General features: G+C 43.3%; 1 protein-coding gene across 1 annotated transcript in view; it reads right to left on the minus strand.

The window, feature by feature from the left end:
- GCN1 (GCN1 activator of EIF2AK4) overlaps positions 1-14,482 on the minus strand; it is a 38,554-nt gene that overhangs the window by 13,808 nt on the left and 10,264 nt on the right. Inside the window, 22 exon segments of the mRNA XM_036393152.2 lie at positions 475-695; positions 1,024-1,203; positions 1,668-1,782; positions 2,092-2,213; positions 2,679-2,925; positions 3,109-3,303; positions 4,265-4,430; positions 5,158-5,228; positions 5,637-5,826; positions 6,006-6,133; positions 6,807-6,950; positions 7,406-7,486; positions 7,752-7,933; positions 10,395-10,550; positions 11,025-11,223; positions 11,393-11,506; positions 11,973-12,066; positions 12,236-12,414; positions 12,719-12,843; positions 12,958-13,147; positions 13,803-13,962; positions 14,113-14,188. Coding sequence (XP_036249045.1) covers positions 475-695; positions 1,024-1,203; positions 1,668-1,782; positions 2,092-2,213; positions 2,679-2,925; positions 3,109-3,303; positions 4,265-4,430; positions 5,158-5,228; positions 5,637-5,826; positions 6,006-6,133; positions 6,807-6,950; positions 7,406-7,486; positions 7,752-7,933; positions 10,395-10,550; positions 11,025-11,223; positions 11,393-11,506; positions 11,973-12,066; positions 12,236-12,414; positions 12,719-12,843; positions 12,958-13,147; positions 13,803-13,962; positions 14,113-14,188 — 3,335 coding nt within the window.

Consider the following 14,482-nt stretch of genomic DNA (forward strand, 5'->3'; position numbering starts at 1 on the left):
CCTTTTTAATGCTCACTCACAACGCAGCAGTTTGTGTCTTAGTATAATCCAACACTCTTAACATTTACACAAGGTTTAAATGTAGAGATTATCAGCACAAAAATTAAACACAGATCTTTAGCCTACAGTCAGGTCCTACAAATACTTTTCAAACAAATCCTGGATCCATTTGTTAGCAGCTGATCTGTGTTTCAGTTGTTTGTTGAGGCATTTCTTATCTGGTAAAAATTACAAGACCTTTTTGCAGGGATAAACTGGTAATAACTAGATGACCAAAGCTGACAGTCTTAAGGACCTCAGAACTGTCACTATCCTTATAGTCATCTGCTCATTTACATACATTTAATTAAGAAGCTGTACAGATGATAGTATTTTCTATCTTAACAGCAAAATCTCCAAGCCAAATAAATTGTCTCTAGTGCTTGTCACAGTGATCAATTAGAATGCAGTTAGAGGGCTTTTTTAGCACTGTACCTTCTGGTCAGTCAGGGAGTACATGTTCCCAATGATCTGGGCAGCCATTTTCCTGGTGTCTGTGGAACGATCCTGGAAAGCTCTCTGAACAATTGGCATGATCAGGGCTAAGGATGGAGCATCAATGAAATGGACAAATTTGGTATCCAGTAGAGTCTGCAAACACTTCTGAGTCTTCCTGGAGGGGTCAGTAAGAGCATCCAACAGAACTGGAGCAATTGCTGAATGTTTTTAAAAAGGAGAGAAAAGATTTTTATTTGTACATAAACCAAAAATGTGTCAGGATGAGCTAGTGTGCTCTCATGAGATGTAGGCAACAAGCAGCACAAAGACAAGAGAAACTCTATTAACATCAGATGAAAAAATGTACAGGAACATTTAAAAAGCCTGGAAGCAGACAGCTGCTGTTAAGCTTTCATGTTTTACTTCTGTAGGATTAGTTTCATTTCTACACAAATTTGCACTTAATCCTAAATACCATGAGCCTAAACCTTGCTATTATAAACCACAGTCACATCAGGACATTAGAGATGCACAGACAGGTCTTACCCAGGATCTCTGGATTCCTGATGACAGACCCAATCTGCCTAAGAGCCTGCTGCCCTGCATTCTGCACCTTCACATGGGAATCTGTCAGCACTTCAGTGAGTTTGGGCACGATGTTGGGTAAACAGGAGGAGAGCTGTTTGGGAGCACAGTATGCCATAGCCCCCAGCAATTCCACTGAGCCTGTGAAGAAAGCACACCAAGAAAAAAAAAGACAAAATAAAAGACAAAACACAGTATTAAGAACTGACATGAGATGATGATCACATTTATTTCAAACTCAAATCTACCAGTCAGAGAACACAAAGAAAGGCTGAAATGCATTAAGTCATTCCATGCCACCTAAAGACACCAAAAAATACTTTTCTTTTGTACAAGGGAGAAGGAATATGTTAAGGAAATTCCAGGTTCTGAAGTACAACTATAGATACAGGATACAAACTATCCCTTGAATATGCCAGGGGGAAAAAGGTTAACTCAAATGTGTCAGGGAACTCAGCTGTAAAAAGCTGGAGAAGTTCCACAGTCCCTCATAAGACAATAAACCATCATGGCCATGTGTTGGGATGAAGGAATACACAAGGGGGATGACAGCAAAGGGAACTGTGGGTCACTCTCAGTCATGTCAGGTGCATATTGGTCCATACCAGCTTTAGTTCTCCAAGATTCCTCTTCTAGTGCCGCAAGAAGTGATGGCAAAACCAGCTTCACTCCATGAGTACTCAGATTGCTCATTACAGCTTTGGCACAGTCATCTGCAGCCTCCAAAGAGAAGAGAACACTTACAAACAGTGACACAACACTGTTTTCCTTCCTCTGAGACTCTCTGGGAACAAAGCCTTCATGTAAATAGTGTCTCACTACAATGATGCAGCTGGCTAAGTAGCTCCCAATTAATGGCCAATGAAATCAGATGCTTTCAGTTACTAAGAAGATCAAATTGTTATTAGTGGTATCTCAAGGGATAGGTTACCTTCTCTATTTGCCTTGTTAAAAACAGGATTTGCATCCATATCCATTCCATCTGGGTTTTTTAACACTATGTGATAGCAGAAATTTCAAGCACCTTACCTCTCGCACGTACTGGTTCCCATCTCCAAAACAAAGCAGCAGGTGAGGCAGCACATGAACCACATAGGGCTCAAACAGCTTCCCAAGCATGCTGCAGAGCATCTCGAAGGCAAACAGAGCCCCTAAAAACCCAAAAAAGACAGTCAGAGGAAAATACAACTTCATTTAAGGAGGATGGGAAAAGAAGATAAAATTTGCCAAATATTTTTCCAAAAGCACTCAAATCTCACAGCTGAAAGTCTCTTGCTTTCTTGCCCTTGTGGCTTGTGCTGTAGTAGGGATTTGTGGCCTCAGAAAAGGAACTCTCCCCCAGCAACACCTGCCTTTGGCAACAGGAGAGGGGGGCACATCCATATGGTCTAGGACTAGAAATTCCTTCCACCACCACAAGGTGAATCGAGCAATTTTGGGACACTATACACAACCAACGGCCTCACAAGCGATACCTCCCATTTCTTTCTTGCCAAACTTTAGTAAAATAAATGTAGCTAAACCAAACAGAGGGGTGCAGGAACTTCACCTGACCACAATGGTAGTAGGTACAAGAGAAATTATGAGTATGTGGAGGAAAAAGCTCCTGTCCTTACCCTCCCGCCGGCGGAAGTTCTTCTTGTCCTGGATGGCATCGGTCAGCGTGGTCATCATCTCCTGCTGCTTGAGAGAGAGGATGCCCAGGCCTTTCACCAGGCCTGCCAGACCATAGGCTGCACCTTTGCGCTCAGCATATTTATCAGACTCCAACAGCAACTGCATCAGCTTCTGGATCATTCCTCCTGCATCTTCCTTAATTGCAGGCACCAGAGGTGGTAAACAGCTTGCCACTGACTCTTGAACCTATAAAACAATCCATCAGCCACCAGATCACAAAACAGTCATTACCAACATAAATTCCCCTTAGAATGCACCCCAAGTGAAACCTTTCTGTCACCATTTTTCATCTCTCTGCCAACCCTAACGGTATCCTGGTGTTAACCTGTCTCTGTGTGGAACCTGACAACTCCTCCCAAAGGCACCTACCTGCTGAGATGGGGTGGACAAGGCTGCTATCAGTTTGCCAACAATTGGTTTCACTTTAGGGTCACTCTTGTCCAGATGTTTTGCCAGTGACCCCATCAGAATGACCACGCTTTGCCTGACAGCATCATAACTGGCATCATTAGGAGCATTTTTCAGGAATTCTTCAAACACTGGCAAGAGAGAGTTAACATTGTCCTGAAAAACAAAACCACAGAACCTGCCACTAGAGTCCACTCAGAATGAGATTTGCTATGCTCAGTGGACTTGTTTGTTCTTCTCTGAGCCAACAACTGAACAATCACACTGTATTTACAGTTCATTTCATGTGTCACATCACATAAAACCTTGTACCATCCCGACAGGCAACAAATATTTCCTGCTAGAGAAAAATTAGTTCTTCAAAATTAGAATCCCCAAGCCTGCAGCATGATGTTCTGCCAGAAGCAACACAAGCTCTCAGGCCTGAACATCAGTGCCCGCTCCTCTGCTTGCCCCATTTGCCAAGAGAGAGCAGAAACATCAAACTTCACATTGTTTTTCTAAGAAACACAATGAAAGAATGAATAATATGAAAATACCCCAATTGTCTTGGGCTAAACTAAAGAATGCAGGCATCTGTCCAGAGGTGACTGGCACATATGAGGAAATCAGAAGCTGAGCAATTCACACCCTGCACACCTTCCCCATCTGACACTGCTGGGGAAGAGCTGGCAGGGAGGAGGATGGTCCTCAGCTCCTCAATGTTTTAAGTTTAATTAAGCCAACAATCAGCAAGGTTTCATGTTTTGCTTTGCATGAAGCCTGAAAAGGAATTCTCATCTTCACAGGATCAAAAGATCTATGATTTGACCATATCAAATCTATGGTCTGATTATACTTTTATTACTCTAGTTTTATACCATTTTAACTCCAGTTGATCCAGGGATATTATATTTTAGAGCAATGACAGGGATGAACCACACTTAGTCAACACTAGACACTAACAGAAAAACCCTAAACACAAAAATTCCTAAATGAAAGTTTTCAGCTGTTACAAGTAACAGCAACCTCTAAGAAATTTATAATTTTTTTTTAAAAATCGATGGGCTTCAATGCAGTATCTACATATCCAACACATCTTTTTTCCCCTGACAGAGACAGATACATTCAGACTTACTTTGCCATGAGTGTTGAGTGTTGAAAGAGCTGCATCCAACATGCACTTCCTGACCTCAGGACTGCGATCATTCAGAGCATCCGGCACAAAAAACTGAAAGAGGGGCTTCACCTGAGAACTGTCCAGATGCTCTGAGAGCTTGTTAAGGGCCAGTGCTATGCCACACCTGTGAAGAAGGTAATGAGCCTGTCAGCTTACTGGCTTGTCACAGAATTGAGGGCTCACAATCACATTTGCTATCAGCAGCAATTACAGAAACTGAGAGCAAGAACCATTACGGAAACAAAATGCCTCAGAGTGTCCAGCCTCTGTGCATTTCATTACATAACTCCATGCTGAAGTCTCCCACAAGGACAACAATCCCTCAGCCATATAATAGCTTTTATCTCAATTAGGCTTTAGGGATACTTGAGCCAACTCAGACATCAGGATCACTTGAACTACTGCTGAAATGCAGCAGCTTTACAACAAGGTACATCAGCATTAAAGGCCAGATTAGCTCAACAGAAGTAGCAAACAAGATGATCTCCAATTAAACCTGTACAGAACATACAAGTAAACAGAAAGTAATTATCCAAACTGGAATTTGGCCAATTCATTAAGCCTTGCACTGATGCTTTTGAAACAATCAATGGCCCATACAGAGGTGGGAATATGGTAAACTAAGACAAAAATCAGACAGTCTGAGAAGGAAAGACTCTGTTTTTATCAGGACATTGAGATGGTAGCACCCAATATTTTGATGGAGTTCTACCTGACCCCAGTTTGCTTGAAGGGCAGATGAAAACAGCAAGTCAATACAACTGCATGTAATTTTTTGTTCTAAATAAAAATCAAAACCATTTCATTTGCATGCACAGGAAGTGATGAGATCAGTCTGAATACAACTGTACCTTGCTTCCCACTGGTCAGGCGGTGATTCAGATATCACTCGTCCCAAAGCATCCAAAACTGGAGGTGGCCTCTGGAAGGAGAAAAGATTTCATTAAAATGCCTTTTCCAAGGATAGGCATGCAGGGAATTTGTTAACCATACCTGCACTGCCATTTGATAATGGCGCACAGAGTTATGATACCACTAGCAGAAGGGCAAGGTAAAAAAACAAGCAGAAAGCCAGTTTGAAGTCAAAATTACTTCAACTGACATTGCCCTACCACAGCCTTTCTGTATCATCTAAGGCACCCCTCCCACCTATCCAGTGGTGCCATTACTGGCTGACAATATGAAGTTCAAGACACTGAAGTCTGTGCTAAGCTCAAAAAGGACAACAGTAGATTCAATGCACATCTTCAGGACAGACAAAAGGAAAAGTGACTAACAGAAAATAAAGCGGTAGTTCATGCTTGTCACCCCTTAGGGTAAGAGTACTTACATAGAGCTTTTCCTGGTAGATCTCTGTGAGCTTGCTCATGACCTCTGCTGCTTGCTTTCGGTACTGAGCTACAGCTCTGGAAAGAGCCTCAGCCCCTGCCTGTCGCACTGCCTCTTCATGGTAGATGACATCTTTGATCAGCAGGGAACACAGGTCAGGCTGCAGCTCCAGACCCATGGACTCCCACAGCCTGCAGCACACACACAGAGGTGATGGGTCACCCTTCAGCAAAGAAAGCACTGCCACATGTACAACTGGAGAGACCTACAGCTGCCCTCCAGCTGTGGGGCAAAGCCCCTGAGTGTAGCTCCATGCCATGGGCAGAGAAGAGGTCCCCCTAAAACCCAATCAATAAAGAAGAACCCTTACCTCTCTGCCAGCTTCTGAATCTCATCTTCAACATCAAACTTTACTACCCAGAGGCGACGCAGCAGGTTCAATCCATTCTTCTCATCGCTGTCTGGGGTTGGTAGAACCATTTGTAGCTCCATCAGTCCCTGAATTAGTTAACAGGAAAATCAGGAAAAAGGATCTGATTTTTAGAAACAGATGCTTTAAAACAATTAAAACTTCTGTCAAGTCAAGCTCTCAGTGGTTTAAAGTGTCAAAATTCATGTTTGTTTGTGCCTTTGTGTCTTACACTGCCCATTTTGATCACGAGTTCCTATTGCTAGTATGTGAGATGATGAGATTCCAGAACAGTGCTCCACAGGCAGGGTGCAGAGAGGCTCTGGTGACTACAGTCTGTTCTGCTTCTGAGTACAGACAAGACAGCTAAAGTGGGCTAAACTGGAATTTGTTTCATGGCAAAGAACACCAAGAGCCCTTGAATTTTTCTTTCTCTGTTCTCGAAGTGACTAAGCCTGAAGCTTTCCAATAACAAGGCCTAGTACAGACAGGAATTTTTTGACAGCTTCTCTCTTTAAGCTCTATCCAATTGTAAACAGAAGGTGTTAAGTAGTCCTAATTATACCTCTTTTTAAGGAAACAAAGGTGTGGATAAACCCAGAGTACTCCTTTTTGCAGATAAATCTGGCACAAAGAGCATGACTCTGACACACTGCCCAAAGCCTGGCATCACAGCTGACTCCTCTCTGCATCAGTGTTAGAAAAGATCCACCTCCCAAAAACTTCAGGAATTTGGTGTGACCCTGAATGATTCCCACCTACCCTGAGAGCTGCATCTCGAACGTTCATGCAGGGAGACTGCAGGGCCTGCAGGAGCACATCGATCTCCTCCTGCTCGGCGTAGGCACAGCCGTCCTCCCCGCTGCTGCTCGCGCACAGCGCCGTCAGCGCCTCCGAGGCCAGCACCTACAACAGCACCAGCACGTGGCACAGACCCCACGACACCCTGAACTGCTGGCACAGCAAGCAATGAGTGCTGACACAGCAGAAATTCCCCAAGAACAGTGACCAAACCATGACAAGTTCAGCCCAACTCTGCTTTTTATTATTGACCTTTCTGCCATCTCATCCCTTACAAAACACTCAGAGGAGAGACTACTGAGCTTATCTGGCAGTGCAAGGCCTTAGAGAAAGAAAAAAATGTCACTTCTGGAAGACTGAAGAATATATTTGGTGCAATAAAACCCACAGAAAAAAAGATGCAGACATTTTAATCCAAGAATACCATAAACACAGAAGAAAATTGGGAATGTATCAACCACCAGCATCAGAGATTTAAACCAGTTGGTACATTTCCCTCATTTAGATGCTGATGAAACTTAGGGAGAATGCTGACTGTGGTTATGAAGCTGAGCACTCACCTGTAACCGTGGAGAACCTGTTCCTATCACCCGGGTCAGCAGAACTAGCATGTCCCGGCGGGGCAGCAACTCTGGGCCATTCTGAAAGGTTGAGGGGAGAAAAGGGCAGGGGAGGAAGGAAAAAGACTTTTATCTTGTGATTTCAAAGTGCCCTGCCTATGTATGACACTCCTTAAAACATCCCAGTCAAAACCTCAGGCTGGACAGGTATCAAAACCCATAGCAGAAAACAATCCTATACAGGTAACTCTACCGTGGACAATTCATCTGCTTTGTCCAGTTTGCACATCAGCTGTTTTATCCCATGGCTCATCTGAAGGAGGTAATCTGACCCCACAGCTCTCACCTCATCCACCAACAAAGACTGGCCATTCCCTGATGATCTCAGCTGGGCATGGACTGTAAGAATCTGCAGAATCTTGACCAGGAACTCCTCCTTGTCTTCGCTGTTATGGGGTGTCTCAGTCATAACTGTCTTCAGGAGAGGAAAGACTAAGGAAAATGCTGGAGCTGATAGTGGGGCAGCACCTGTGAAAAGGAAAAAACCATCCTGTGAACAGAGCTGATCCTCCATGACTTGGTTGATAATACTGACTGGTATAAAATGTACACTTGAGTAGCTCATAATAGATATGGCCAAGCTTCAGCCTCATGCACAAAGATGCTGAGTAAACCTAAGTATTTGCCATTTAGCAGCAGCAACAGTGCAGCTCCAACAGTGGCTTTTTCAGTGTTAGGTTAAGGGTAGGACTTGATGATCTTAATGGTCTTTTCCAGCCTGAATGATTCTGTGACTCTACCTGGCTTCAATTAAAGTCACATTAGGATTCCAAATTACTACCAATGCCACAAGAGTATAGAAATACATACTGTAAATGGAATTGAAACAATTCAGTGAATTAGACAGTCACTTATAAAATTCACTTGTCCCAAAGCAAAATCCCCCTGTTTGCCAGCTGCATTTCCTTTAAACACTTCCTACCAACCTAGCTAACCTGTCATTCCAGCCTTCAGCTGGATCTTTGAGAATTAAGTCCTTCTAATTCTGGTACAAGATTCAGCTCCCCTCGTCTCCTTGAAAAAATTAAAGCTTTTGGATTCCCGTTGTTAAAAGATTTTGCTCCTTCCTTTCTACAGGGCCTTGGCTATAGCATATAACAAATGGTCCTTCCAGTCTTTCATTAGTCCAGTTAATATTCAAGTATCAGGTGTCTACAGAAAACATTTCCTTTCTATATCCTATCTGTGCTGACAGAGAATGCCCAAGTTTAAATTTCTAAATGCAGATGAAGAGCATTGCAGATACAATACTGCAGTATTAGTCAGCTTATGTAGGGCAAAAATACTGCAAAAGTAGTTCAAGGGAGAAATATTAAATCCCAAACACGTTCTGAGCTCCTATTTAACAAGAACAGCTTCAGTAAAACCCTCTCTATTTCTCATGTGGGATTTTTCTCTCTGTTTGCTCAGTATCTGTTTGCTTTTACACTTTTCTTTTTTAATTATTGGCTGGATATTTTTAGCCTTAAACCACTGTCCCTCTATACACAGCAGGAGGAAGAAAGCTTTACTGGAGGAGAAAAATGTTCTACTCACACAGTAGCTGGTATTGACCAAAAAAAGAAAGATTATAGGATGTATCTTGGCATTTCAGCAATGATTGATAAATTCTGTCATCCACATTACAAGGAGGTATGGTGAATCTTAGGTCTCATAGTAACCTAAGAAATTAATCTCTACTAAATCATATCACACAAGTACGTTCCAAAGAACTTTGAAAAAGAGGAAAAATCCTTTGGGAATATAGTATGATTTGTCCAACAAAGTGCTGTGGAAACTACTGCCCTTCTCTTGCAAAAGTGGAAAAAAAAATAGATATTAATATAATTAAACAATATAGGAAATCTTGAAGGACTGAAAATATTTCCACTATTTTCTTATTTTCTAGATAAGCCTGAAAAAGGATTCAAATGTTAATGAATGTGCACTTACTATGGCAATAAATTGCACAGTGGTGACACCAAATTATCACTGAGATATTCAGCACTGAAGTGGTGGTCAGCATGGCCAATGGCCACTGGTCAGCTGTGACAGTGACACCAGTCATACCTTGAACAGCAAGAGAACTGAACTATGGGGCTAAGGGACCAAACAGAATCCCACATTTCCCTTAAAAATATACACCATCTACCACAGCAGCTTTTGACTGGGTTATCTGATGAACAGCTCCAAAGCCTGGGAGAAGTGAACCACCTCTCTCCCTGGAGTACATCCTGAGACAACCAAAGCTATCCCAGCCCCCAGAGGACACACACCAACCCTCCTCTTCTGAACTGTCATCTTCAGTGGAGTGGCACAAGTACTTGTGCACTCCAAGAAGATTTTGGAAGCAACCTAAATAAAAACTAACTCCAGGAAATAAATTTTTTAAAGAATCAGGAAAAAAGGTTTACTTTAACTCAAATCATTACCTTGCACTGTAAAAATATTGGTGCTTGCCTTCATGTTATAGAGTGGAGAGAACTGCTCTTTCTACAATCATGGCAGTATAAAATATTCATGAACTGCAGCACCACACAGCAAACAAGCAGAGGCCATGGGCACTTCACTGCTGTGATCACAGATAACAAGCAATTATTTTCTCTCTCCACTTAGTCTCACTGAATCCCTTATGCTAAGTGGTGCTGAAAGGTAGGAGCTGTCCTTGGCAAAGATGAACCTTAATTTCACTGCTGTTACTTCTGTATGAACCATTTTAAGAAAAACTACTGTTATTTCATTTCTACACTTAACTATAGTTGCATCACTTCTACTACCAGCAGAAAAACCCTTAAGGTTTTTCATATCTATGAACAGCTATCCAATAAAAAAGAAAAAGTGAACTTTTGCTTGCAAAATATAATACAAACTCTGAAAACTAAACCAGTCCATAGTTACTGGAGGTGGGGGCAGTGCCAGCAGAATGTACCATATTCACCATACTTCATACCTGGCTCTCCCTTGCTGGTTCGGCTGGGAATGGTGTGGGCATGCAGCAAACTGACCACTCTGTTCAGAGCAGTAGGCAGCTCTTCCTGACACCAGGATTCATCCAACTCACACTCTGGTTTCATCAGGCGCAAGGTCACATGGCTTACCAGGGTACCTGGAGTGGAACAGTAAAGAATCCATGAGAGGGCCAAAAGAAAAGATTCTCGATAGAACAAGCCTCAGGAACACAGAGCCAAGAATTGTAACAAAGCCCTGGGCAAGAGCCCAGGCTGCAAAGAGGCTCGGAGCAGGAAGCCCAGCCCAGGGCTGTCAGGGGACAGATTTCTTCACATCATGTGTGAGTTACACTCACACCGTCCTAACTCTGCACAGGGAAGATGGTTCCACAGTGACCAGCTGCTCCTCAGAGCTGGTCACTGACCAGACAAGTCCTTGTCTTTTGTCCCAGTCCTACCCAGCAGTAGGATCTCTGGGAAATCACAGTCATCTCCCTAAGCACTGTTCCAGGTGGTTTTTCCTCTTCGCTTCCTATGGTACATGGTCATGATCCACAGTCTATAAGAGCAAGAATTTTCACCACCTTCAAAATGACATATCCTGCCCTTAAAGAGCAACTGCAAATACTCACCAAAGGTTTTCAGTCGAGCAGGCATGACACAGGAAGCCAAGGAAAGAAAAGGCTTCTTAATCCTTGGAGCAGCCAAAGGAGATCGAAAAAGTGGCAAGAAGGAACTGATGAGACCAGGGATGTACTGAGTGAGACCAGGAGGCTTTTTCTTTAAAACAGTGTCCAGGAGTCCTAGAGCTGTTTCCAGCTCATTATCAAGCTGTAGGAAAAACAATTTAATTTTAAAATTAAAAAAAAGCTCCACTGGGAAAAAAATCAATTCAATCTCATTTCTAATAACAGAAACAAATAGGTGACTGCTACACCATTTTCTCTCCATCAAAGTGACTGGGGTCATGCTGGCTTCAAAAAATACAACCAAAGCTCACCTCCTTCAGCCGTTTCCTTATCTGAGCCTCCCTTTCCAGCTGTGCACGCATCAGCTCCTTCTGCTTGCTCGTCAGCTGCACCTCATCCTTTATTCCCTTCTTCTTCTTTATCTCCTGCAACAGAGAGCCATGGTCATCGTTATCTGGGAGCTACAAACACCATCCCTTCAATTAGTCAGAGAAGCAAGTTGGAAACAGGGTTTTTTGCAATTTATTTTTAAAACAGTATCAAAATATTCTTCCAAGTATACCCTTCTTGAGTAAAGACACAAAATGGAAATCAGCAGGCTAACAACACTTTAGTGTCTCTTGGCATAACGTAAGTTTCTCTGCATTGGTCACAAGTTATTTGGTATCATTAAAAAGTGCTTTCTAGTTCATTTACAGGGGATGGTATGTCACCCTCCCCAGAGCTAAGAAAACTCAACCTTTGTTTAAAAAATGGGATACATACAGATAGAAATATTCCAAGTAGTTCAGAGAATCTTTCCCACCAGCACACAGACATATGCCAGAAGCCATGGAACAACACACAACTTGCAGTGAAGATTCTGACCAGCCTGGCATTCCATCAACTCACCTCCTTCAGCTCCAGCTCAATGATTTGTTCCTTGAAGGAATAAGCTTTGTTCTCCCTCTTCATGTTAGCCTTTTTCATACTATCCTGTTGAGCACTGAGAAGGAAAAGTAGAGAAAGAATCAGCACTGCTCTGGACTAAGGACCAGGCATAAAAATCCACGAACTCCTGTGCAGAAAGAGCATCTGACACACCCAGTCACCCACTGGCAAGAACATCACTGGTGATCAATCCCCAGATGCACAAAGAAATTATGAAGACTTACCTCTGTATTATAGATTTGTCATACAGTTCTCCCTCGGGTGTCTTCATAATGGCAAATTCCTCTCGAGTAACCTGGCACAGAGCTGGATTCTCCATTGATGCTGTGATAGTGCTGATGAGCTGTGGGAGCACTCTGCCAGGTAAAAGCAGGGAGAGAGACCCCACTGCATTCATCGATGACTGTCAGGAAAATGGAGGAAAAAAACCATAACCAGTCTTGCTTAAAATTGTCTCCAAAAAGTACACTCCCCCTTACATTCCAATCCCAAATTTGTTGTTCAGTGGATATTTGAATGTTATCTAAAATTCTACTCAGTTGCTGGTACATTCTTTCCCTCTCAAATCCCAGCTCCTTTTCCCCAGAGACATTCTCTTTTAACCTCCCTCTTCCACACCTTTTAGACTGCTCTCCTTCCTTATAGACCAGTTAGTACTGAACTCCTCCAAGATATCTCCCAAAAACAACAAGGAAAGCAGTTATCACCTGGTTCTCCAGAGTGTAGGTGGTGATCCTGGGTAAAATGTCATTCAGGTGTTTGGTAATGAAGTCTTTAGGATCTATCTTCATCTTGATGAGGAGGGCTGGCCAAAGTCCTGGCTGCACTGCCACTAGCAAGAAGAATAAATGAGACAGTAAACATGAAGCAGGTTACTGGCACAACAAAACAAAAAGCACAATAAAAACTCATACATTGGCCATGAGAGTCTTATCCCTGCACTTACCTACAGATGGATGATGGCTCACCAGCAGCATCTCCAGGGCCAGCTTCTCTGGCTCAAAGGAGTCCACATCAAGCCCTGCCACACTGGAGATGACACAGAGGGCCTCATGCAGCACACGAGGGGGAATGTATGTCCTTCCCAGCTCCGACAGCTCTCCTGCCTCTGTCACCAGCACCTCGTGAGGCAGAATCTGAATGGACAACACCAAACCTCCCTGAGACCTGAACACACCTCCCCACAGTACCACCAGGCTGAATACCATCTCCCTGTCAATACCAAACACCTGAAGTTTCAAAGGAAAGAAGGGAATAAGGATAACAGCAAAACCAAAGCACAAGGATGACAGTGACAAGAAGATTAGGAATGGAGGACTATACTGGATTTGGCAAGCTGGGGTAAAATAAAACTAAAATGATCACTTCTGGCAAAGACTCTGGAAAAGGTTGAGCCAGCTGGCTGGGAACATTGTGTTCAACTTCTGCAGTCTATAAGCCAGGGCTTATAAAGACTCAAGATACAAAAAAAGGAATGAAGCACTTGGTCTTTCAGCAGATATTAAATCTGCATTAAAATAATAAAAAATACATGGAAAACTACAGCTTCCTCTCCAAAATATTTTGAATATGTCTTTTCTATGTATGTAGGGAAGACTAGGCATACCCCAGCCATTGATACTGTAATATGCAGTAATCCAATAAAAAGTGGCATTCCATGAGATCATCTGGAGCTGAATCCTGTTCACATCAGGCTGTACATCAATGCCAATGCCAACAGCAAACCTAGGGCAGGGAGGTGAATGGCACCACTCAGACATCTGTCTGAGCACACACTTGCTGGCTACTCACCTTATGAGAACTGAGAACCACTTTGAGTTCCTCCAAGAGCCCATAGGCCAGCTTGTACCCCCCCAGGGAGGACAGGAGCTTCTTCACTGTTTGCTGGGCCTGCCTGCGGACGTGCCAGGTGCGGCTCAGCAGCACGGCCACCAGGGCACGGTGGTACTGCCTGCAAACACAGACACAGAGTGAGCCAGGGAGCCAGCTCTGCAGCCAAGGGGACACAAAGGCACCGCGAGTTCAACATTCCCAGGCCACCCCCCCAAGCAGCACTCTGGGGTCACACAGGGATTGGGGACAGCAAGGGGACAGTACGTACTGAACTTTGCTTTCAGGCAGCCGCTGTGCATGATCCAGGAGCAGGCGCTCTGTCAGCTGCAGCACTGTGCACATGGCTGGGGGAAAAGACAAATATTTAAAACAGCATGACACTTTGTAAGGAAACAGATTTTTTTTACCTGAAAACAAATGAACAGCAAACAGGACACATTAAAATAGCTCCTCAAGCTGAGCCTCTGCATAATCTTCTAACTGAAGCTAAGACAAATCCAACTCAGATCTGCCAACACTGGGAACTGAACCATGATTTCATTGAAATGTTGTTAGCTGGATCCCAGGACAATTTTCCTGACCATTGTGTGTGACCTATTTTGGTCTAAGTTGACAGAGCAAAGCAAATTATAAACACC

This window comes from Molothrus ater, chromosome 18, assembly GCF_012460135.2.
Source record: "Molothrus ater isolate BHLD 08-10-18 breed brown headed cowbird chromosome 18, BPBGC_Mater_1.1, whole genome shotgun sequence".
Taxonomy (NCBI): Eukaryota; Metazoa; Chordata; class Aves; order Passeriformes; family Icteridae; genus Molothrus; species Molothrus ater.